General features: G+C 49.0%; 1 protein-coding gene across 1 annotated transcript in view; it reads right to left on the bottom strand.

Moving 5' to 3' along the window:
- Positions 1-25,097, bottom strand: part of IGDCC4 (immunoglobulin superfamily DCC subclass member 4) — a 97,490-nt gene that overhangs the window by 8,949 nt on the left and 63,444 nt on the right. The window contains exons 5-18 of the mRNA XM_072870222.1: positions 19,699-19,833; positions 16,871-17,026; positions 15,948-16,358; positions 15,034-15,198; positions 13,756-13,893; positions 12,112-12,285; positions 11,187-11,420; positions 6,135-6,242; positions 5,182-5,365; positions 4,365-4,492; positions 3,252-3,422; positions 2,581-2,718; positions 1,972-2,077; positions 702-936 (exon numbers count right to left, since the gene is read on the bottom strand). Coding sequence (XP_072726323.1) covers positions 702-936; positions 1,972-2,077; positions 2,581-2,718; positions 3,252-3,422; positions 4,365-4,492; positions 5,182-5,365; positions 6,135-6,242; positions 11,187-11,420; positions 12,112-12,285; positions 13,756-13,893; positions 15,034-15,198; positions 15,948-16,358; positions 16,871-17,026; positions 19,699-19,833 — 2,483 coding nt within the window. The remainder of the gene's footprint in view (positions 1-701; positions 937-1,971; positions 2,078-2,580; positions 2,719-3,251; positions 3,423-4,364; positions 4,493-5,181; positions 5,366-6,134; positions 6,243-11,186; positions 11,421-12,111; positions 12,286-13,755; positions 13,894-15,033; positions 15,199-15,947; positions 16,359-16,870; positions 17,027-19,698; positions 19,834-25,097) is intronic.

Here is a 25,097-nt window from a genome sequence, read left to right as displayed (position 1 = left end):
TTGCGCTCACAATGCATTTGTTTTACTGAACCTCCTAATTACTTTACATGCTCTCCCTGGGCCACAAAGAGAGACATAAACAGATTAACTAAATTAGGCCAATTAAAGGTTCCCTAATGGAATGAAATGTTTCAGGCAAGCTTGAGAGAGGAAATGGGCAGGGAGGAATGAAAGACAATGCAATGTCAGGCAAACCAAGCAGGGCAGGAAAAGACTACTTGAAAAAATAAGGTTCACAAATAAAACACCATTTCACCTCTTGTGTATCTTCAAGGGTATTCCAGTGAGCACACTGTTTATGGACAAAGCTCCTTTTACTGTAAGCAAAAGAGTATCCTGGAAGGTAGAGCATCTACTCTAGACATCACACTGTCTCACACCATCTACATGCCACAGCAACAGGAATAGCGCAGCTTTCTGCAGCAGTAAGTTTGGTAGCCGCTTCTCTGGGGATGAGGGGTCACTGTCCCAGGAGATGAAAAAGGATAGCAGATGGCACGGGGATCCCAAACAGCCAAGACTGAGCCAGTCCGTCTTACGGAGAGGGAAATGCATGGCTTCCCAGCACCAGCCTGCAGCCAAGGCTACCAGCACTTTGCAGAGCCAGGACAGGATCAGACCCTGGCTTCCCAGCAGCAACACACCAAACAAAGGCTCTTGCCTAGGGTGGGAGGCCAGTCACCACGGGCATGGGTCCTTACCTTCTTCTTCCCATGGACGATGTCCTCAGGGAGGCTTGTGTGGATGAGGCTGTGCACTTCTGTCAGTTCTGTGATGTCCCCCAGGGGCACGGGTGCATCCTCCGGGAGCGGGGACATGAGGGACTCCAGCTCATGTGAGTCCAAGGTGGCACTGGGAGCTGCCACCCCTTGCCTGCTGCGGTGGTAGTAAGTGTGGTTGTTGGCTGCCTGGGAATCCAGGCCTGGCAGGGCCTCCCTGAGGGAAAACAAGCAAGAGCTGACATCTCTCATGAGCCTCACTCTCCTCTGTCCCAAACAGCCACAGACTGACAAAGTGATCCCCCTGGGCCACACAGCCTGTCCTTGTGGAAGCGACCAGGCCCAAGCCCCTGCCCTGATGCTCCTGAGGAAGGGGATCCTCTATCCACATCCTACGGTAACAGCTTTTGCTGCAGTAGCCTCTCCCCAGATGCATCTCTTCACCACCTTCGCTAATCCTAGAGCTCATACAAAGCATGGTGCTGGATGCAGAGCCCTCCCCTCGCCAGTGGATCACAACGGCAGCAGACAAGACGAGTCCCAGCACTAGAGCAAGCGCTCTCTAACCCCTGCCCACGTGGAGTTGTGTCACTCCTGTCATCTCTGCTTTACAGATAAGAGATGCAGCAGGACAGAAAAGTTTAGTGGCCAGGTTAGCATGAGACTCCAGAAGTTGCTTGTTCCTAGCCCTGAGATCTGCCACCAGCTCAAAGCTCTTCTCGACAACTAAGCTGGTTTCTGATCATGGACTTTCTAAATGCTTGTGGCTGGATTCAGACCCCTGGCATAGCAGGGGGCTTTGGGCTGAGTCCAATCCTCCTTAAACCAGCCTGTCACTCACTGGGAAGTCTTTTATCACTTTCCCAACTGCAAGTTAACAAACCCTTTCCAAACATCCTTAGAACTGTCCAACCTCAGAAGCAAAATACTGCCCACACTAACAGACACAGGTAATAATCCGGCAAATAGTGGTTTTTCCCTTTTCTTTTTTTTTCTTCTTTCTCTGAAAAAAAACCCCATTAGTCTAACAATGCAAATTAAAGAGAAACAACTGAGAAAATAAATCAGTGAAACATATACTAAATACGTTCCTTAGCCAGCTAGCACTCCCAAGACTCCATCTTTGTATTAACTGATGTCATACGCCGCATCCCAAACAGCCCAGCTGAACGCGGGGAAATAGCTCAGAGTGTATTTTGTCTCCTTCCACATCAGCCTCCTCTACCTCCTGCAAAGGCGAGGTGACACCTACCTCTGCTTGCTGTTGCGGAAGCTGGCACACATACAGAAGAGTATGCAGAGCAGCCCCAGGCAGACTCCCACAATGATTCCCGTGACAGAGTGGATATCCAGAACATCTAGTAGGGAAGGACAGATACATCATTTCAGCTGCTAGCAGGAAGAAGGTACAAAGTGTCTTATGTTCAGAGAAGCAGCAGCTTCACTAAAACCAATAGCTGATGCCTCTATACACATAAAGGAAGCAGATTACTTGGCAGTGACGATTTAGAGCAGCTTAAAGCAAACCGGCATCTATGCACATTCATTAATTTCACGCTACACAGGTCTAACAGAAAGGCAGCAAGATGCAGGTTGCATGCGCCCTTCTATAGGAGCTGGGATGGGGAAAAGAGATGAAGTTCGGCTGTGGGATGGGTTCTGGAGCTGCCCGAGGCCTGTGGAGCTGCACATCTGAGGACTCTGCTGTGATCCTCTGCACTGGCCTACACGCAGTCGTATCTCGCATCCTGCGCGGTGACATCAGGCAATTGCTTGGCAAACAGAGATGCTACTGCTGATAAATAGCGGTCTTCAGCAACGCAACTCGCTTCCTGCAGCGGGACAAAGGGGAAATTCATACCAGACAACTTCTCCCGGAGGGTGTGCACATCCTTAACGTTTGAATAGGGACCAGATCCCACGACTGTCTTTGCTCCCATCTTGAAGAAATATCTGGTATCACTTTCCAGGCCATGCACTTCAGTGCTGAAGATATTTCCTGATCAAAAGCAAGTCAGAAGAGGTTTAAAATGTGCAGTTTCAAGAGCATCCAGAGGCTGCAGCAAAGCAGCAGTGGAATTCTGTTGGATCCTCAGAAGTGAGGGATTTTGTGTCATGAGCTCTAGGAGGTAACTCACAGACCTCTTCAGTATTAATGCACCTGCTGCTTAAAGAGCTGATGATACAGACCGCACGTGGTGCTGCTGGCATACTTTCTGCTAGGAATTACTGGCTGCCAGCCTGTATCTGCAGGATGTTTGCTGGATGATAATGGCTATTTCAGCCCTAGACATGTATGATTTCATGTCTCTCAGCAGTCGTGTCCCTGGACTCTCCTATATGACCAGAAGCAAGGCCCAGCATATCCTCCATGAAAGCTGGCAGCATGAGCTCTTGAATGTTTATTTGTATGTGCTCAAAGTGAGGCAAAAATCAGGGCAGCAGGACTGACCAACCAGGGCTCCGTAGGCAGGGAAGAAGGCAGAAGGAGGAGGACCTGGTGGGGTATTACAGTACCTCGAGGGGGCTCACCTTCTCGCGTCAGCAAGGTCCACATGTCATCTGGCTGCGTATTGTTGGCGTTATACAGGATGAGGTACTCCACAATGATACCGTTGGGCTCGACAGGGGGGCACCAGTGCACCTGGACAGCGTAGGGGTTGAGCGGGTGCAGCCGCAGGTCAGATGGAGGAGTTGAGGGACCTGGCAGAGACAAGTAAAGATCCAGCATGAACAGCAGAACATAGGAGGAGGGCGTTCAACCTGCAGGCCATGACAACTGCTCTGTGCCTTCTCTGAACGCTTCTCAGTGGTGCCACAGCCACGTTTGCAAGCATGAAATGATGGACAACCTGGGTGGCCTGACACCTCATCCAAACAAGCTGTGGAGAGCACAGAAAGGAGGCTGCTGAGCCCAGTATAGGGCAGGACTTGTGCATCATGGCCAACCAGTAAAGGGAAAAGTGACAGTGCTGATGAAGCCATGCAGCTCAGTTTGAGGCTGTGCAACATTGCTCATCTTTGAGAGAATATTTCCAGCACACCCTCGCTCATTGTTGCTTTCTCCTCTGTCTTCCCCAAAGCCCTGCTTGCACCGCAACTAGTCCCAGCTAGGGGCAGGACACACAACAGCTCCAAAGGCCATTGCTGCAGCTCTGTGAAGCTGAATATCGGAGGAGCTGTCACAGAGTAAGGAGCTAACCCACCGCAGCTCCTGGGATCATCTCTGCCTCTCAGCCTTCACCAGGCCTGAAGCTAAGAGGTGGAGGTCTTATTGGAAAACCAGGCTGGGCAAGGCACTCTTGTTCTGACAGTGACATTCAGCACCGGGGAGGACCTAGCGCTTAAGCGATGCATTATCAGCTCTCTCTAACAAATGGGATTTCTCTGAACCCAGAGGCAACCCCACAGTAACAGCAATCGTTGCCCCAATTCTCTTTACACGCTTCTCTCTATTTACAAAGCTTTACACTCCTTTAATGGGCTTGGGAAAGCCACTGGGATGCTTAGCAGCTCTCAGCATGTACTCAGGGGCATCACAGCTTAGAGGTGATCCAACATCTCTCAGGGGCACATTAGGAGGGATTTGATAAAGATTCAGGGAGAGCCAGGAGAAATCAGGATTCAATTCCCATATATACTCACGGTCAGGAAGGGTGAACCGCTCCACCACGCTGCCGAAGGGCCCATCGATGCCAACACCATTGGACTGCACGGCAAACTCATACCTGGTGTAGGGCTTCAACCCACTAATGAGAATGTCTTCATCCGAGCTGCCGAAAGAGGACACATTCACAAGGCCACGAACACTAGATGGTTCTCCCACCCACTGTCACCTTGATACCTTACCAGGAACACTGTAAGAGATTATCCTAACTCCTACACTATTTGATTTTTCACCTAAAGCTTCATCTCCTGCAGTCATGTGAATGCAAGACCACTCAGCTCCCAGATACAGAGCAAAGTAGGTTCCCAGCCTCCAGGACCATTTCTGATGCACTTGCAGAGAAACGTTTGAAAACACAGCCTGGTTATAGGCTGAAAACCTGCACAGGAATCCAGATTTAAAATACATCCCCAAATTATTGTAACTGCTTAAACTCTAGCAATTTTTAAACCAAACTTGTGAGGACCATCTGACAAATCATGAATGCTTTGAGACTGGCCATAATTGCACCTGGCTATGTTACTAACAGGGAAACAAGCATGTAAGGTCCAACCAGAGCAGAAAAGATGTAGAGACCAGCCAGTAAATGATCCCTTGGTATTCAAGTCAGAGACAAGTCCCAGTGCCACATTTCAGCAGTTCTAAATGTATCTGTGACCAAGGAAGACGTTTCCAGCATGTGAAACACCCAGGATTTTGCTCAGTACTGGAACTTTCATGCAGGCTCCTCCTGCCCTGTGTTTATTTCTGACATGAGCAATACAGGGCAGATGAACCCTTAGCAACCTTCTTTACCTGGTGTAGTATGTAACAAGAGAGGCGTTTTTCAGGCCCCAGGGGCTGAAGCGCACGGTGTAGTTGACAATTTTGACTGTTGTGAAGTCAGGTTTCTTCCACCTGAGCCATATGGAAGTTGAGCTGTTGGACTCTGCATAGACTTGGACTGGAGGCAGCGGAGGACCCTTCTGCACAGGGGGATCTGTGGTGCAAGACAAAGAGAAAAGAGACGTGGAGACATACATGACAGGAAGGCAAGGGACAGCCATCATGGACACAGAAAACAGAATAAAACAGGCCTAGGTTGTGGAGCCTGCACTGATATGCTGACCTCCACCGTAAGCCTAGATGCCCAGCTTAGCCCTTCTGTGCGTGCAGTGGCCCACGCTTTTCCTCATGTGTGGGAAAGATCACAGTGAGGATCCACACACCAAGGTGGCGGTGTACTGCTGTGGAGCACAGGAGGCCAGCTTCAAAGCTACCCGCCTGAAGGCCCACACCAGGGTAAGGAGGAGCCTAGACTGTTCACCACCCCACAACAGACTGGCAGAGCTGAGAATGGAGCCTAGGTCTTCAGAGCTTTTACTTTATAACACTGCAAAAAGCCTGGCACGCTGCTAATTCACATTCTCGAATCTTTATAACGTAAGAGATGAAACCCAGGTTATTTGGCATTTCCAGGACCATCCCTGAGCCACTAACAGGGCCCGAGAGAACACGGTGAAGGCCATCCACACCCAGTATAAGAACAACTCTAATGAGAAGGGGAATATTTTACTCCTTTCTCTCCTTCCCAAGATAATACCTCCAATGCAATTTGCAATGACTGTCAAAGGGAGTTTCCTTATATTGGGACCTTCCCCATTTCATATTGTTCTTCAAGTTCATCTTCTGTAACTTTATTTCTACCCTTCCTTTGAAGCCACATGCCAAGCAGAAGAGACAGACAACAAATGAAGGGCATTCCTCACCTACTGCTGTTGCAGGTGCCTTTTCTGTTTTGCCCTTCCAAACCGCTGCATAACCATCTTCGTGCTTATTGAATGCCACCAGCTTCACCTCATAGAGTTTCCCAGGAGCTGGAAAAATCAATCAAGGTTTGTCTGGGGTTATTTCTGTTACCAACCCTCCCCAGTTAGACATGTTTTTTTTGATCTGACCAGCTTTTCTCACCATCCAAGAAAGCAGCTTGAACAGAGTTGTATTTGCTAAAATACAGCAGGGAGTTCCACTTACAGGCTTTCCACGTTCAAATACTGTCTCACAACTGGTGTACATACCATCACAGCTACTCTCTAGTTCTCCCCTCACTTTTTACAGAAATTATGAGCAGCAAATGGACTTGCCCCAGCCACCAAGGGTTAACCAGTGTCATGGCCTGTAGGACATGATCTCAGGATCTCCTGATCTTTCTCCCTTGCAAACTCCTAAAGAAATGTATTCATGACAACTCCTCTCTCTGCCCCATGGAAGTGGATGCACTGCGTTCTTGAGGAGTGAGGACACCCTGTCCTCTCCAAAATGCACCTCCAATTTCTAAAGTCCTTTCTGATTTATTCACTGTTGTGAGGATCTTCCTTCCAGCAAGTCCTCACATGCCCTGTTAAGGCAACGGCAGCTTTTGTTGTATGGTGACTATTTTGCCTTCCCAGCAGAGTTTCTTGATTTGCAACTAGAAAAGCAACAGCACACACAAAACCCACACCAGAAACCTGAGGGTCCTCATTACACACTCTTCCCATCAAACAGCCATGCACTCTATGGGGAACCTCACATTTGGACCCAAACTGAGCTGTGGGACAGGGTGCTCTGTCTCCAAGCTGCCCTGGTCCAAAATTCACTTCCCTCTTTCCTCTGGCCTTTCATCAGCTGAAATACTCCTCTGCTGTGTTAAGTAACATCTGAGGTTTTTTTAAATGGAGATGTTTAATCGAGGAAACAACTTGGGAGATAGAGAGTTCTCAAATAAGACACTCGCCAGCTCCTCCCTTCAGCAGCCAGCCCATTCAGAAGCTCAGCGAGAGCAGCTCAGACAGTCTTTGGTTGCCTTGGCTGCAGCACATTGATGAAGTTTGTTAATTTGGGACGTGCCTGTTCATTCCCTGCCCTGATAGATCACTGCTCTCTTTGCCAGACAACGTAAGCAGAATAAAACCGTTCTTATTGATGCCAATTTTATTATGACTGCGCTGATTACACTCCCAGAGGCTAATGGTACCAATTACCAAAGGCTTTCTCTGCTCCACAACACATGTTCGCGCTCAGAATATAAAAACAGTTCAGCCACATTTTTCTCCCTGAAAGAATCCCAAAAGCAAACAGAGTTTTGTCTGCCTCCAAGGCAGCCTGATCTGCATTTCCACACTCTCCAGCCACAGGAAAACATTTCAAACCCACAAAAGGGGGATGAGACCAAAGGGCACTCCACTTCCAAACGGCTGGGACCACAGGCTTGGTGGAACAAAGAACCCCACAGCCTGTCTCTCGCCAGCACACACACTCCGCCTCCTGCCTGAGCATTTGGCTGGGCTTCACTGGGACACGAGCTCATCGCGGATGATGCGATCCAAAACCATGAGGAAGCGCTCACAGATGTGATGCAGCTGTGGGCAGCTCCTGCTGGAGAATGAAGTGAAGGAAAGGACAAGTCCTCCATCTCCATCCCCGGGTAGGATCAATATAGCAGCCACTTACACATGAAGCCAGAGGAGCTCTACTACAAGATCAAGCAATTCACATTCTGAAAATAGGGTTATTTTGGATTTCTCAGTCAGAGGCTTGGCTTCAATTTTTATACACAGGCCCAGATGTTCAAGCTCTTAGAACATGCAGACATAAAGCTCTATCAAGCTGTCAAGAAGCTAGTAGGCAGCATGAAAACAGATGTATTTCACTGCATTCCATCATACATTAAATATAAGCAGAATAATCTAGTCCAGATCATTTCAAATCACTAATCTGGATGACTGCATAATATATCCAATATGCTAAATACGTTGTTTTATTCAGTTTTTCAAGGTGTTCATGTTGGCCAGATGCCATACTTTCCTGTAAGTGGGAAAATACCCTGATCTCCAGGGAGTCACTCCAAGAAGAATGCACTCTTCCTTCATGGGAATGTGGAAGACAGGATCAGATCCTCACCATTTATTTTTCACGTAAATTATGGCTCTGGTAGTTGCACACCATTACAGAGACTAACTGCTGGAATGTAGATGGAAATGAATGAGAATTTCTCAGGGAAAAGCCCTCCTGGTGATTCAGGACAACTTCCTTTTGATTTTGTGGGCTCATGAAATTGCTGCATTTCTTATGCGCCTTTGAAGAGCTGCCCACCTCTCTCACAGGATTTCAGCACATAACCCTCAGGCAAGATACAAGGTGTGCCATTAGTGATATCACTCTAAGGAGACATGCTTTGCTCCAGAGGCTAGCACGAGCATGGGAGAAAAGCATTCTTTTATTTCAGACAGCTCAAATGGAGATAGCTGGGACATTACCAAAGGCAAAATCAAGAAGCCAGATGTTGGGGGTAAGGCGAAGGATGAGGAAGCCTGCAGGATAGCGAAGAGGTGGTGGACAAAGCTGGCAACATTTTAGTAGCAGGACCAGTGCAAGAGAAGACAAAGCAAGAATCTTGCACCGGACCAGCACAAGGGTCCTTACTGCAGCATAAAACACAGCCTGAGATAACAGGCAGCTAGGGGAGGAAAACATGGGCAGGGCTCTTTGCTGGTGTAACAGTTATGCTATCGCTGTGAATAAAGAGTAACTGTGCTCAAGAAGCTCTGTCCAAAGCTGCTTTCTGCACACCCATCCACCTCTGTCCAAGGCACGCCTTGAAAGGAGCTGTCTCCCCACAAAGTGCTTCCCCTCTTGCCCTGCTGTGCTCCTGGAAAAAAACCAAAGAAGATCAGGAAATCAAAATCAAGCTACGCAGGAACAAGCAGCAGGACAGGAGTTTTGTCTCTCAGGCCACACCCCAAACCAAGACAAGAGGCAGAGCGTTGGCTTCACTGACACTGCGGAGATGTGGAGCTAAGGGTCATTTAGTGACGGTGCTGCAGCGATACGTAGCCTCAAATGGGGAACATGGACCTTGTTTGCACTGACATGGTATGCAACCATGTTGGAGCCAGAGCCTTGTACTCCTAGTGCCTAACCCTGGGATTTCCTGACACCTTATCTCTTCAAGCTCTTGACCCAATTTGCAGTTTCAGCCATGACACCTCTTCAGCAGCCCACCTCCCATGGGCCAGCCTGGGCAAATCTCACTCTCCCACCAGACAGCTCCATTCATCACATGCAGCCCCCTTACCCTGATGTCAAGAGATACTCCCAAGAGACAGTGTTGGGTATTTTGTTTGGTTGTTGTTACAGAGGGATCTTAGGAGAGGTTTCCACTGCTGTGCTTCCCAGGCAGACATGCATGAGCTGAGAAATCCCCCCAGCTGATTCCCTATCAGCCAATGTGCAGCAGCATAGATCATGTTAGGGCTGCCAACCTTTCCTGAGACTGCTACCCACTCTGCCTACAAGACCCCTAATGCAGATGTAAGTACCTGCGCAGGGTAGCTCGCCACTGTAAAACTAAACCCTTCTAAATCACAACCACTCCTCCTCCTTGTTTCATGTCCAGACCCCCTGCCTTTCTCCATACAGCCAGATTCCTGACCCCTTCCTTTACTGTACGCATGCAGGAGCACGTCATTCAACAGTGTAAGGGGGAGAAGAGAGAACATCCACGGCTGGAAGAAACCCGAAACTCTTCCTGACACAATGATAGCCAATACACAACTGCCAAATCATAAGGAAACCATTAGGGCTTGATGGATACCCAAATTTAAGGAAGTAATTACAGAAGAACAAGCAGCCTTCTCAGCATCATCGTGCCAGAGCATTTGGAACCAATTGAGCCCACTCCCGAGCTCCTCTGCTAACTGACTTGCCAGTAGTTAGTGCAGCGCGTGATGATGTTCACATGTGGTTTCCTCAGTGCAATAATTACAGACCTGAATTCTTCAGAGAAACTCATAACTGTTAACACCCTCTCAGTGGCAGGATGGCTGCAACATGGCTGGAAACCTACTTAGCGATGACACAAACTGTCTTTCCAGGTGCTGCAGCCTGACCTCTACACCATGCATAATATATATGCTAGACGTGTAAGATGAACCAGCACGAGAAACACTCGCCCTGCAGTCTCAGCTCACTGGGCAGTAACAGGGACGAAGCAAGACGTGGGGGATGGAAGAACTCTTAAGAAGCAGAATCCTGCTTCAAGGATGCATCTGCCATGATTCTCTTCTCTCTCTCCATCCTGTATCAATGGGCAAATCAACTAATTGGTACGATCAGATGTTAGAAACGTAACTCCTTATGGGAAACACCGAGCACGGTTAGCCAGGCAGGCAGATCTGACTGTGGTGCAGACTTGTTCTCCAGCCACGGACACTCATTCTTCTATCCCTTTTCCCTTACGGGGAGGTGGAGGAGAATACTGACCCAAAATTAGCATGCTATGAATTAACCCATCTCTGCATTTTAATACAGAGAGATTTCAAATAGCATGCAATTATGGAGCTTCTTAGAAATACATAGGGAAGGAGAGATCATTGTCCTGACCGGAGATTTTAATCTAGGCGCTCTTTAGAGTGACACAATAAAAACCACAAACTGATTCAGATCCACTTACTACTGTATACTAAGTATGTTAGTGGCCCTTGGTTGAAAATACAATCCCTGCTACAATGGCGTCAGAAAATTTCTGGTTTTTAAACTCTGCTTAAAACAAGCCCCAAGAGCTCCACTCGAGAAATTATTTTAGGTGATTATTTAAAAAAAAAAAAAAAAATTATTTAAAAAAACCTCTTAAAAAAGTTCAGCTTACACGGTCCTGACCCTATGTACCTGCAGCCAAGCAGATAACTGAACCTCTTGGAAGCATCCCGGGACTGCTACAAAGTGCAAGAGACAGACCCTGGCTTGCCACACCAACTGCTAAAAAGATGTAACCAGCTAACCTAGTTGAGTCAGCTCGTACTGCTTCACTTTCTTCTTTAGTTTTATGGGTCCTACATCCCAGCTCTCATCTTCAGCACCATCCAAAGGGCTTTCATCGCTGGACTCCTCTGGGCCCACTTCTCGGTAGTAGAGCTTGTAGCCAGATATCTGGGCATGGTTGGCTGGGGGCTGCCATGTTATCAGGAGAGACTCCATCTTCGCTCGGACTTTTAATTCTGTCGGGGCAAATGGAACTAGAAGAAGAACAAGACAAGAGAAAAATGTTCAGCCACTTGTCTCCATTTCCCTGCTCTACTGAATCCTCCCTGTCCTCGGCAGTGAGGGAGGGGTGTGAGGAGAGGCTGTCCTGTGAGTGGGGTGTCTCCACTGTCTGACAGAGTGGTACAGTTATGCTCTGCCGTTGACTTTACCAGCCGGGTGCTACAGGAAAAAACAAAGTCACAAAGCCACTATGGTAATTTCTCAATGTATTCTGAGATAACACCATCTTTAACCACTGCTATAGTCTGACTTGGGCTTAGCTCTGCTTGGCAGAATTGTCTATCCACTCCCAAATGTCATAACATTGGGGTTTGGGTTTGTTTCTTCCTTTTTTAAGAGTTTTCAGAGCTGCACATGGAGGGAGGAAAGGCCAACTACCCAGGGAAGCAGCAAGACATAGAATCATAGAATAGTTTGGGTTGGAAGGGAGCTTTAAGGGTCACCTAGTCCAGCCCCCCTGCAGTGACCAGTGAACTAGATCAGGTTGCTCAGAGCCCTGACATACAGGGGCTGCTCAACAGAAAGGTAAAGGTGGGTACTTTGGTCTAACCAAAACCAATGGTTATAAATTCCTAATGAAAGCAAACATCTCCGATCATGCCTCAAGTTCCCCAATGTCCTGCAAACCCCATCCCGAATCCCAGACAACACCCAGCCTCCTACCATGCGTCTGGTTGTCTCTGTCAGGAGTCCGATGCTGGGTCCACTCAGAAGGGGCCCCGTAGCCCACGCTGGTGCTAGCTGCGATGCGAACTTTGTATACTTTGTTGGGATGGAGAGAGTAGAGAGTGATTTGTGTCTCATTTCCACCCACTTCAATGGAGGTAACCTGATCTGCTGGAACCAAGGCAATACCATTGAAAACATGGTTTTCCCAGTTAAAGGAAAATACAACTGAGCAGCCAAAAAGCCTAGCTACCCCCACGTGGTCCGCACGCCCTAGGCTGGCTCGGTTTTGCCCAGTGGAATCTCATGCCACCAGGAAAAACTCGAACTAAAGACTGGGCAGAGCAGATACCCTGACTGACAACCCCCGTCATCACATTCAAAACTGCAGGCTGCCTTCAGCACCACTGAGCCTGCCTGGAGGAGAGCTGTCAGAAACCTTGCTGATGATGATGTGATGGCAGAACACGAGCACAGCTGATGGTAGCTGATGGTACGTTCCAGTGCCGCTCATTGCTGTATTTAAATCCTCACCTTAATTTGAACCAGAACTGTCCAGCAGCCCTGCTTTTTGCAAAATTCACACCTTCACCCACACCCAACTGAGGTTTTATCGCTCCCTCTTCAGCCCACCCAAGTTCATAAGGGAGGTAACAGGAAATTTAAACTGAGAATGGCCTGGGATTTTCACTGTAACAACTAATTGGTCTTGCTGAAGATTCATATTGCCTGTTTGGTGAATGCAGAGGTCTTGCTTTTCAGCTTCACCTGGCGTCATCTCATCTGGGAGCACTGTCCCTGCTATGTAACAGCGTATTGCTGAGTGTGATTCCTGGACTGCAAACATTTCCAAGGTTTTACGATGCCACAGAGCCATGTGCAGGCTCAGGGCAAAAAAACAAGAGCCAGAAGTCACAGTGAAGACTATTAATCCAGATCAAACACATGGGAACATGTCCAGCACTTCATCGCACTCCCCATCCTTCTCTTAGTAAGAATCATGACCCTGGGAAGTGAGAAGCTGCAGAGCTTTGATGGTTTTAAGAGCAAATACCCAAAAGGATTTGCAAAGCAAGTACACGTGGAATTGGAACAGCCGCATCCAGCATAAGGAAACGTTACCATCCCTGCTGAAGGCTTCTTAAGAGTGTCTGACAATATAAATAAAACCGGATAACACTCAGCAATAGAGCAACCACAGCCTGGCCAGGATACTTGCTTTTTTCCCCACAAGGATCACTTTGATTAGACTCCATTTTAAAGGAATCAAATGCATTTAGCCTTCTTCCCCAACCAGCATAAAGCTCTTCCCGCAAAACACACAGTGCATATGGCACCAAAGGATTGATCATGCAGACATTCATGGGGCAGCGCAAACACGCAAGCATCAGGCCATTCCCCTGGGGACACAGGATCCTCCACAATCACAGAAAAAGGCACCCTGAAGTCGTGTGAAGTAGCACAGCACTGGCACTGCTGTGACCACCACCAGCAGAGCCAGGCTAAGAGAGGGCTGTTCTCCTCCCTCGGGTGAAAAGGGGTCCATCCGTTTTCAGCCTTGCACCTCCTCCCCTCGACATGACACGCTGTTAACACTGCTGGAGCAGAAGACACAACCCCCCCCAAATGGGTTTCCCTCACCTTCTTTGAGGGTGCAGTAGTCGATCTTGTACTTCGTTATCCTGCCATTGCTCAGCTCTGGAGGAGGAGGCAGCCATGTCACACGGATGTCACCAGGAGTCATGCTCGACAGGGACAGCTGAGGGGCAGCACTAGGAACTGGGCAGAAGCAACAACGGGTAGTCAGCAAAGACCAGGACAAGACCACAACACATCTCTGCCAGCTCTCTCAGTTGGCTGGAGGCCACTAGCTGGTCTTGGCCCTGCGCAGCCGCTGGTGACATGCTGTCTGTCACGGGGGAAACCAATACCCCGCAGCTCTTCAACAGCTCAGATCATCGGCAGGGTGCCTGGGGAGGGGAGACGGTGGGCTGCTCTGCTTGAACAGGCTGATCAGAGCCTGCTGGCCACACCACACTACCCTCTAGGGAAGCAAAATGAAGTGACCCTGTGTCCACTGCAAACCGGGCAGGTTAGCACAGACCAGCTAATCGGCCTACGCTGTACTGTAGAGCACGAAGGAGACACTAAAGGAAATGGCTCATAGATCCAGACTTCAGTCCGGGAATCTCCATTCCCTTGAGAATCCCAGCTCTGTGCTGCAGGCAGCTTTCATGCTTTCAACTCAGCTTTTCAGGCTTCAGACACGTACACGTGGGACTATGCAGTTCACTATGTCAGGAGTATTAAAAGCACATAATGCACCCTGCAGCATAGCAGGGGCTTGCACGAGGTCTGCCAAAACCATCGCTTCTTGCCTCTGTCCTGCAGTCTGTTGAAAGCTGCACATGTCCTCCCCCGTTGGGCAGCTGTCCTTCTGGCACTCTGCCTTTACTGCTCGCAAAATGCTATGTGATAAATGGTAAAATCAACACAAACTACTGGCTCTTAAGGGATCCAACGTCAAGGCTGCTCCCAACCCTACAAATTGCAATAGATGTCTTTCTTCGGAGTTGAAATCAAGTCTGGCCCAGAGTCAAGTTTGGAGCACTATCACATTAGCTAGGGGAAAGCCCAGAGGAGCTGACTGCAGTTCCCGCAGGATTCTCATGGGCCCCAGTGTCAGTGAGGTCATTTTCATGCTCTTCATCACCCAAGCTGACGATCAGACAAGGGTGCTTTGGTTTTGGTTGGTTTGTTGTTTGCTTTTTTTTTAAAAGGGCTTCTGTCAAGAAGCTCTAGGAGCAGCAGGTTTAGGTTTCTAGGAGCTGATACTATTCTCCATAGCATATTCAATGCTCACCATGAAACAGGCCAAGAACACCTTTTAGGCACCAGTACCCATCTAATTCAACGCACCGTCCTCCAAGGTCTGAACAATGATGGAAGAGGATGTCCGGCTGGCTCCGAGCTGAGAATACGCGACCACGTAGAAGACATAGTTGGTATTGGGTTCTAGGTCCTTGACTTGCAGCTCAGTGGTATCATTATTGACAGCAAACTGGTATTCCACGTTATCTGTTCCTAGAGCCAAGGAAACACTGATCAGCAGGTCAGTGAACTGCCAAGACACTCCTCGAAAAATCACTTAACTCACAAGGTCCATTGTGTAAATCCACCTTAAAAATCACTATGTCTTCTCCAATTTCCCCAGCATCTGCACAAAACCCATCTCTTATGTGAACTCTTTAGGCAGAAACATTCAATGCCTCAATGTTAACATCTCCATTTTGACTCAAGCTCCTTAATCCATGCTAAGGCAGCTGAAGTTACCAGCTTAATTTTCAGAGGAGCTCTGGCAACAGTTCAACAAGAGTATTGGCTTGCTGGCTGTTTGGGAAGACAGACCCCAAGAGACCCATGTGCCTCACTTCAGATTCTGGGTGTGAATAATTTAGTGATTACTGCTGTACACAATGTAGCTGTTTAATATCACCATTAATAATCACACCGTTTGCATATAAAATCAATGTGTTGGAGGAAAAAAGAAAGAACAGAAATAAATTTCCAGAAGTGCCTGGTCCCACTAGAATCCAGACAACTTAGCTACGTGGATATGCTACTGCTGGTCAACAAGTTTGTATATGTCGGCTAATCCAGAGGCACTGTCACAGGCTGATGCTGACTCCAAGAGAAAATTCCTTTACCTGCAATGAAAAGGGTTAAACTAGCTGGAATTGCCTCACACTTGTCACTAGGGGAAAGAAAGTCAACCTGTGCCTTGTGTCTTGTACCTGCAACACAGCTGTGTTGCACAGGCAGGTAACACCTACCCACAGCCCGCTGGTAATGTAACGAGAAGCCAATGATCTGCTCGCTGTTGTACTCTGGCCGCTCCCAGGACACAAGGACTGTGGTGCTGGAGAGGGACACGGCTGACACCTTCTTGGGAGCGCTGGGCAAACCCTCCCGCACGATCACCGAGAGCTTGGCAGTGGCACAAGCCATGCCCAAGCTGTTCTCAGCCACACACTGATAAAAGCCAGCATCCTCCAACCCGATCTGATTGATCACGAGGCTCCCGCTGCTCTGCACCTTCACCCGCCCGTTGGAGAGGATGGCCTCGCCGTTCTTCAGCCAGTGAATGGTTGGGGCTGGCTCGCCCTCTGCCTTGCAGACAAACCGGGCTGTGCTGGCTCGGGTGCGTGAGATGGTTTCAGGAGCCTGGGAGATGCTGGGTGTAGCTAGGAGGAGAGGGGACAAATTAATGCAGGAAGGAGGAGGAAAAGATAGCAAAGCAAATCCCTTCTCCTCCCCACTCGGTGCTATGTTTTATTCAGTAGCAGCTTTGCTTACAAGACAGGATTTGCCAGGCAGACTCTAGAGGCTTAATTTAGACTCTGTCCAAAAGGAAAAATAAATTCTGTATCAATCATGTGCTGCGTTCCCTGATCCTAGGCTGTTCTCCCTGCTGGCTTCCATGATACTGAAAGTTAATTGCTGATACAGATTTCCATGGGGGAACCCTGGAGAACAAGAATAAGGCATAAAACGGTTCAGTAAATACAAGGAACTAAACCCCCAATTAAAGAGGTGACACCCCCACTGAGAGCTATCCCAACCCAGGGCCTCCTGGCTCTAACCTGGCTCCCATCTTACCCAGCATGGGCCACAAACGCAACTTCTTGGGGAGCTCCTGGATGTTGGTCCAGGTAACCTACAGCTATGTGGCACGTTTATCCTGCTCTCTACTCACCAAGAACCCGGAGCTCAGCTGCGGCTGTAACGAACTGCCTGGTCTGGGGTTTGTTAGCACGGCAGACGTACACCCCTGAGTGATGGGGCTGGCTGGAAGGAATGAGGAGATTTGTCCGGCCCAGCACAATCACATCTGTGGAAACGGGCTTTCCATCTGCAGGAAGAAGCGTGCACAAATGTGGGAGGGAGCCCCAGGCTGCCCTTTAGGAGGGCTTGTGAACAACGCGTCTACTAGAGCCAGGATCACAGCTGGGGAGCAGAGAGACCCCCAAATCCCAAACCCCAGCTCAGAGGAGGATTCCTGCTGGGATGCTCCTCAGTGCTTGACCGAGCATCAGCTAGCCCAAGCCAACATTGGCCCAAGGTTTAGTTTATCCTGTAATAACTGAAAAAGTTCTGGTTTGGATCAAAATAGTCTCTGATGCCTAGGGTGTGCCTGCAATGAGACCCCCTAGGAATAGCACATTCAAGGGAAAGCTATGCTAACACACATTTTGGAAAAGCTGCTGGATCTGCGTGCTGACCCCCATGCACAAACACACACGCCTCCTCCTCTCACTTGTTAGTGCAAATGTCAGCAAGAGCGCTGAATCACTAACAACTCACCCCTCCTCTGCGTCCCGGACATGAACCCAAATTTAATGAGCTTCCCGATTCATTCTTTGCTCCCAGCTTGGCTCCTGACCTGTAAGGTATCAGGAAGACACCAGGTTCTCCTTGGGGCTCTGGTGCTTGGGTCAGAGACATGGGCCATAAGCTGCCCTCTCCCCATTCTCCTGGCTAGATGCTCAGCACTGCTGAGTAGAGAAGGAGGAAAGGGTGGCTCCAGCCCCCTGGCCAGAAGCCGAGCCACCCTTTTACAACTTCAAATAGCCCTACGCTTCTCAGCATGACCTGGACAAGGCAGTAGGCTGGTGCTGGGCACTGCTTATTCTCAGCACTGCTGAGAATGTGAGAAACATGGGAACCATGGCATTGGTACCTCTGAATGAGTGTGGGGGAGCAAAGACAAGAGCTGGGGAGGGCTTTCCAAGCACAGTCTGGCCGAGGAAAGGCTCGGATGGGATGTCAGGAACCCATGGCCAGCTCTCAGCAAGAGTTAGTGGGTTGGGAGAGCCAGGTGGCTTGTGCAATACCTGTGCAACAGCAGAACTTGTCCCTCTCCACCTGCAGAAGCACCAATGTCCTTCAGACAGCAAAAATTCAGTACTTGCCAGCATTTGCCTCTCACAGGTTCAGCTGAGCCTGTATCTGGAGACAGAAGCAAGCTCTCCACCTCCACTGTGAGCAGCTGCACCTACTTAGCACCATCAGCAGGGAATGCAGCTGAGATCAGATCCTCTGCCCCCTCCATCCATTTTGGGGGTCTTCAGATGGCCTCACAGTTCAGCAGCTGCACGCTCAGAGGAGGAGGAAATCTGTGCACCCCATTTGCACTGGAGCAGTTTGAAAATCTGACTCCAGATGGTAGCAATTAGCTGACACCACCAAGGCTGGCAAGAGCCAAACTGGCAACCTGGAGGTACAATCCTCGGTGTTACCTACGTGACTAATCATCCAGTAACCCAGCCCGCTTCTTAACGAAGTCTTGGAAAGAAACATGCTTGTATGACACAGAACTGCTAGCACAGTTAATCCATTTTTTCTAATTTGAAGAGTCCACACTAGGAAGCAGAGGGGGACCAAGCAAACACTTTAAAGCATGCAAGGAACTGTTTCACCAGCCTTTCCCCCTTCCCCCTCTTCTTCCCCTCATCTAAAAAACTTTCATAGTGATTAACAACTCTGATAATATCTACTCTACTATGGGCATCAGTAGCTCTCAGTAAAACAATGAATAAGTGATCTAGCATGGGAAAGCTGAGTATTTTTAATTGTGAAGTGCACAGGATAAACCAGAAACATTTCTGCCAGAACATTTAATCCCTGCTGATTTGATTTCCAAAGTTGTGTTCTCTGAGATTTTTTTTTTTGCTCTTTTTTTGTGGGGAAGAGGAGATATTTGTATATGCTAAAATCACTGCCTGTGGACAAGTCTGGGCTGAAGACCAACCACAATAAATGGTTACAGGGGAGAGGAGTCTTAAATCGTGACCCGGATTTATAAAAATGACTGAGAGCCTTTTCTGGGGGAGATTCAACTCCTGAGCTGAGAACGTCTTCAGTCAGAGCCTCTGAAACACATCTGATGGATGTGACACTTGGTGAAGTGACACTAGCATCCTACTTGTGACTTAGGCTATCAGCCCTGGCTAATGTATGCCAGTCTGGCTCATCTGCACACCTCTGACGAGACCTAAGCATCTTCTCAATCCTTCCATTACCAATCTGAACTCAGTAAGATTTTTGAATAAAAACCTCCCAGCAACACTCCCAGCCACTCCAATGATTAACAGATCTTATCATGTTTTATAATCCTGCAAGATAATACAAGTTATTTCTCCAATGCAGTGGCAGATTCCACAGAATCCCCACTAACCTCTGAGTCCCCGGAGAAGTGGCACAGACCTGACCTTCACTGCTCAAGCTCATACAATGAGGATGACTAATTTAGATCAAAAGGCATCCAGGCACTAGAACTTCATATATTTCACAGGTCAAACAACTATGAAGTGAACTGTGTGCTTTATAACCACCTAGATTTAATTAGTAATTCCAGTTTAGCAAGGACACCCTACACTACGACACCACCTGTGTCATTAGGTACCGATGTAAGAAGCACCCTTCCTGTCCCACAGATTTTTCCGCCTTTTAATAGATTTTTAAAATAAAGTGTCCACGGGTTCCTCTTGACAACAAAAGCTTAATTCTGTCCCTCACGCTCACCCTGTCGTATCCAGGAGACAAAGGGGGTGGGATCGGCAGCCGCCATGCACTCCATCACCACGCTCTCCCCGGCCACCACCGTGGTGTTCTCTGGAGCGGCGATGATGGTGACATCTCCTCCTGCTGGCTGGGAACCTAATGTCAAAAATAAAAGGAAAAGTCTGTCCTTCCAAATTGCAAAGTCCCTGAAAAAGCATAGAATGCAGAGCCCAGACACCCCAGCTGTGCTTTCCCAAGTAGTCTCATGTGTGGCAGTGGCTCACGCCCAGTTGGAGGAGAAAAGCAGATCTTGCTTTTACGTGACTACAATATTTTTGCTAAAGAAATGAACAAAGGGGTGCCCTGCAGATTTACTCTAATCATGCTGGCCCTAGTAAAAATTAACATCAGGATTTTAATATGGAAAAATAAAGAGAGTTTCAACCCAGCACCTTCGTTGACTGTTGCTAAATGGATGTTTGTTAATTAGATGAAACAAGACACCACTATCCTCAAACAGAGCAACAGCAACACAACACACCCTTTGCCAAGGCATTGTAACAGCTCAGAAAGAATCTAGTAACTTGGTTAAAAGAATTCTAACATCCAGACGCTGTACTGTATACTGCAACAAAGAGAGGTCAAGCCTCTGTGTCCAGACCTTCACCTGACGGCACAAAGACTAAATCAGTCGTTACACATCTGGAGGAGAGAGCGCTATTTAGCTTATATATGCACAGATGAACAGCCAACATGTAAATCAAGCAACGTTTACAGGAAGATCTATAGGTTGCATTGCACAATGGCTTGAGAACGGGATGGGGATTTTTTGCTTGAAATGAACTTTCTGCCTGTGTCTGCCCACTGCTGAGCAGAGGTTAAGGGAAGGTTAAAGAAATGCCTTTGCAGCGGCCAAATTTCTGTTGTCAGATGAAAACAACCAGCGCACTCTTGAGCGGACCAGACTGTTCATGACCCTCGACAGCAGCGACCCTGTTCTTCCAGCTATCCCAAATATGTCTAACTCTGAGGGACACTTTTGTTGTTGTCCTCATGAAGGGACAAATAACTGCAGAGGAGTCACGTAGCACAAGTAATCCTTAGGCCTGCTCCAGGTGCTCCCATGATCTAGCAGAGAAAGCTGCTGGCAGCAGGTCTCAAATGAATAAAAGCTGGACCTTTTTGCACAGTACAAACTCACTGTCTCAAGATCACAGAATCGCTTAGGTTGGAAAAGACTGTTAAGATCATCGAGTCCAACTGTAAACCTAACACTACCAAGTCCACCACTACACCATGTCCCTAAGCACCACATCTACACGGCTTTTCAATACCTCCAGGGATGGTGACTCAACCACTTCCCTGGGCAGCCTGTTCCAATGCTTGACCACCCTTTCGGTGAAGAAATTTTTCCTAACATCCAATCTAAACCTCCCCTGGCGCAACTTGAGGCCATCTCCTCTGGTCCTATCACTCGTTCCCTGGGAGAAGAGACCGACCCCATCTCTCTACACCCTCCTTTCAGGCAGTTGTAAGAGAGGGATAAGGTCTCCCCTGAGCCTCCTTTTCTCCAGGCTAAACAACCCCAGGTCCCTCAGCCGCTCCCCATCACCCTTGTGCTCCAGACCCTGCCCCAGCTTCGTTGCCCTTCTCTGGACACGCTCCAGCCCCTCAATGCCTCTCTTGTAGTGAGGGACCCAAAACTGAACACAGTATTCAAGGTGCGGCCTCACCAGTGCCGAGTACAGGGGCACGATCACTTCCCTAGTCCTGCTGGCCACGCTATTTTTGATACAAGCCAGGATGCCATTGGCTTTCTTGGCCACCTGGGCACACTGCCGGCTCATATTCAGCTGGCTGTCAACCAACACTCCCAGGTCCTTTTCTGCCAGGCAGCTTTCCAGCCACTCTTCCCCAAGCCTGTAGCATTGCATGGGGTTGTTGCGACCCAAGTGCAGGACCTTGCACTTAGCCTTGCTGACCCTCATACAGTTGGCCTTGGCCCATCGATCCAGCCTGTCCAGGTCCCTCTGCAGAGCCTTCCTCCCCTCAAGCAGACCAACACTTCCGCACAACTTGGTGTGGTCTGCAAACTTACTGAGGGTGCACTCGATCCCTTTGTCCAGATCATTGATAAAGATATTAAACAGGACTGGCCCCAACACAGAGCCCTGGGGAACACCGCTTGTGACCGGCCGCCAACTGGAGTAAACTCCATTCACCACCACTCTTTGGGCCCGGCCATCCAGCCAGTTCTTTACCCAGTGAAGAGTACACCAAGATGATGCAGAGTTCAAAACCCAAGACGTTCAGACAAGCTCACGAAGGACACATTTACTGGAACTGTTAAATACGAAGGTCTCACTGCAGTCCCCAGCCCAAGATGTTCCCACAACCCTGACTGTCAGATGCTGAGGGAGATGTCCAAGGATAGCACCATGTCCTCCCTGCTCCATTTTTTTATGTGCTTTCCTCTACCTGTGGTCACTTTTGGAGATGGGCACTGCAATGGCTGGACCTCTGGCCTGACCCACACTGGCCACTGACGTGGCATCCAAGCAACACTCATTCATACTTGACTTTCTTGTGAATATAAACCAGAGAAGCTTTGGCCTCAGCACACCGGCCTGCCTTCATGGCAGGAGGCTACACATCGCTGCACTGAACACGCTGTGCTCAGCCCATCTCCAGGCTCGTTGCCATTTACTCTAGCGCAAAAGTCTTGCCAAAGAGAGTTGGTTCGACACTGAAATTTTCTTGCAGTCCATACATGAGTGAAAGGGATTTCCATCTGTAGTATTATGTGAGCACAGTTTAAAAGGAGACAGCAAAATCCCCAAGGCACCAAGAGAAAACGGGAGAGAGCAGGAGCCAGTGCTTGTCCAGCAGATGGAAGCAGAGACCGAGGAGCGCCCGCAGTCCCTTACCTGGGGCAATGGCTGGGCCACACTAAACTGCAACCCCAGCCCTGGGCGAACACCAGCAGTAAGAGCTGCCATGGGGCACGAAGGAAAAGCCAAGCCAGATATCCTCCTTCCAGCGGAACAAGTAGGCTACACAGAGGGCCTGGTGCGTACAGGCACATACAATCTCCTTTTGTGCTTACAGCACGGTGTGGGCTGGCCAGGGCTTTGCTACATTCACATACATTAGCTGTTCACATTGTTCATTCCTACAGACGCTTTCAGCCTAACAGCCATCACGTCCAGCCGCAGCAGGACAACTTGGGGGACAGAACAGGGACAAGAAGAAACCACATCACGCTATGGATTCAGAGGCCTCATTGACAAACAGATCAAAGTCCTGGCCCCTCTCAACTGCGGCGCCAAGGCTGGGCTTGAGAACTACTGAGACGGAAAATGGGCTTAATGTAAAAACAGGCACGAGAGCTTCTACAACAGGCACGTAAGCTGAAGGATCAGAGAAACACAAGACTCTTTGGAACAGCAGCTTTCTTTTAACTCCAGCTCCAGTTCAACAAAGCACTAAAATCCACGAGTAATCATTAGTCCTGCAAAACAACCGAACGCAAGGACTCCAGCAAGACCTGGCTGGGTGGGTGAGGCTGCTCAGCACATTGCTAATGCAAGGCCTCTACCCTTTCCCTACCTCATATGGCAGAGAGGGATGAGGCAACACGGGAGAAAGCACAAGGAGAAGGAGCTTTCCAGCCAGGATTTGGAAGGAAACACGTGAGAAAGCACCAGAAGCAAAGGAAAAGGCTTTTATAGCAGCCATTACAGGGAAGGCCACAGCACTGGGAAGACACTGGAGAACCCAACAAGTTGTGACGAGGTTGATTTCAAGAGTGAGCCAGGGACAGAGGTGCAAAGGAGCCACGTGAGGAGTTGCTCTCTGCTGAGGGGCTGGCAGCATGGCTGGACATGGTCGCACATCTCCACAGACCACATGCTCAGGCCTGGCTCACCCTGCACAGGGCTCAGTGAGCCTCATCTGCCCACCCTGGAGACCCGTTACCTGTTGCGGGGCCACAGCAGCTTTTGATGTAAACGAACAGGGCAGCAGCCTACACTCCAGGTCCTGGGAGCAGGAATATATGGGGACAGACTTCCAGCCTACCACGGCAGTGAGCTTCTTTACCCAACACCACCGGCTGCCGGCATACCTGCTGGGCAGGACATGGCTGAAACATGTCTGTGTGCATAAACCTGTCCTTTTCTGCAGTGCTGGGGGAAAAAAATAAATCTAGAGTAAAAAAAAACAAAACCACCAGCCAGATGGCAATATATTCCCTGCCAGATTTCCAAGCAGCTTTCTCTACCAAGCTTAGGGCAGAGGAAGAGAGAAAGCTCCTCAAACCTGACTTAAACACTTGTCTGTTGCATTCAGGTGCATGGCCCCAGGTGCTGGCTGGCAAAGGCACCTTGCAGGTTATAGAAACTTCATGTGAAGGCACTTGTCCCATATCACTCAGTCCCTCGACAGCTGCCTTGCAGTGCTGTCAGTCACTGGGAGAAGGATTTTATGAGCTGCACAAACCCTCACTCTGCAATGGCCCCAGGAGCCATCAGCCCAGCTCTGCAATCTTCTTGTTTAGCAGAGCCACCATGAAGTGCTGCTGTAAAGGCACAGCCTATAGCTTCACCCTTCCTTGGGGCCTTGCATTTCTCCTGGCTGGGAAGGGACCAACCGAACGCTTCACCACCCTCACCCTGAACAGTCCCGCAGCAGCACCCCATGCCACCCCTCCCTCCGGTGCTGCCCGTCCCACACCCTGGGTGCTTGGGAAGCCAAAGAGCAAGGAGCTCGCTGGTGGCCAGGTAACCAGCCAGCAGAAACCAGGCCTGGCGACCCAAAAGGGCTGATGCCTAGCTACTTACTGGCTCCATACTTACCCTGCAGAAGATATAAGAGAGTTGATATTGGGGCTTCCTGACAGTCAAATCCAAAGGCACAACTCAAGGTCTCTCTGACAACCAAGAGCCACAACAGCCACAGGGATCTGTAGATCAAACATCCATTTCTGCTTCCTTCTCCCTCGGCCAAAACTCTGGTTTCAGCCTTGGAAAAACTACTGGGAAAACACATTAGCCCAGACCCCATGTCTGTTTGTCGCCCATTATTATTGAAGTTATATTACAAAAGCAAACAGTTCCGCTTGCTTTCCCAGAACATTCCTGGGTGTGTGCATGGATGAATGCCCCATATACCTCTTGCACACACAAACGCATTTCTCTCCAGCTTTGTATTTTACTGGGGGTCTGTCAAAGCAAGTCTATAAGTCAAGCTCCTCTTTAAACTGAGCCCCCTTTAGAGTACATTTTTCACCTGCTATCTCAACAGGCTGGTTGGATAGGATGGATCACAGGTTAACTGCTACGAAATTGCTAAGGTTTCGTTTGGTTTGAGGAGTTCTCAAGAACAGTACTAAGCTTACCAGGAAAACCGCTACACAGGGG

Source organism: Ciconia boyciana, chromosome 8 (genome assembly GCF_034638445.1).
Source record: "Ciconia boyciana chromosome 8, ASM3463844v1, whole genome shotgun sequence".
NCBI lineage: Eukaryota > Metazoa > Chordata > Aves > Ciconiiformes > Ciconiidae > Ciconia > Ciconia boyciana.
This window is presented reverse-complemented; position numbering and strand designations above follow the sequence as displayed.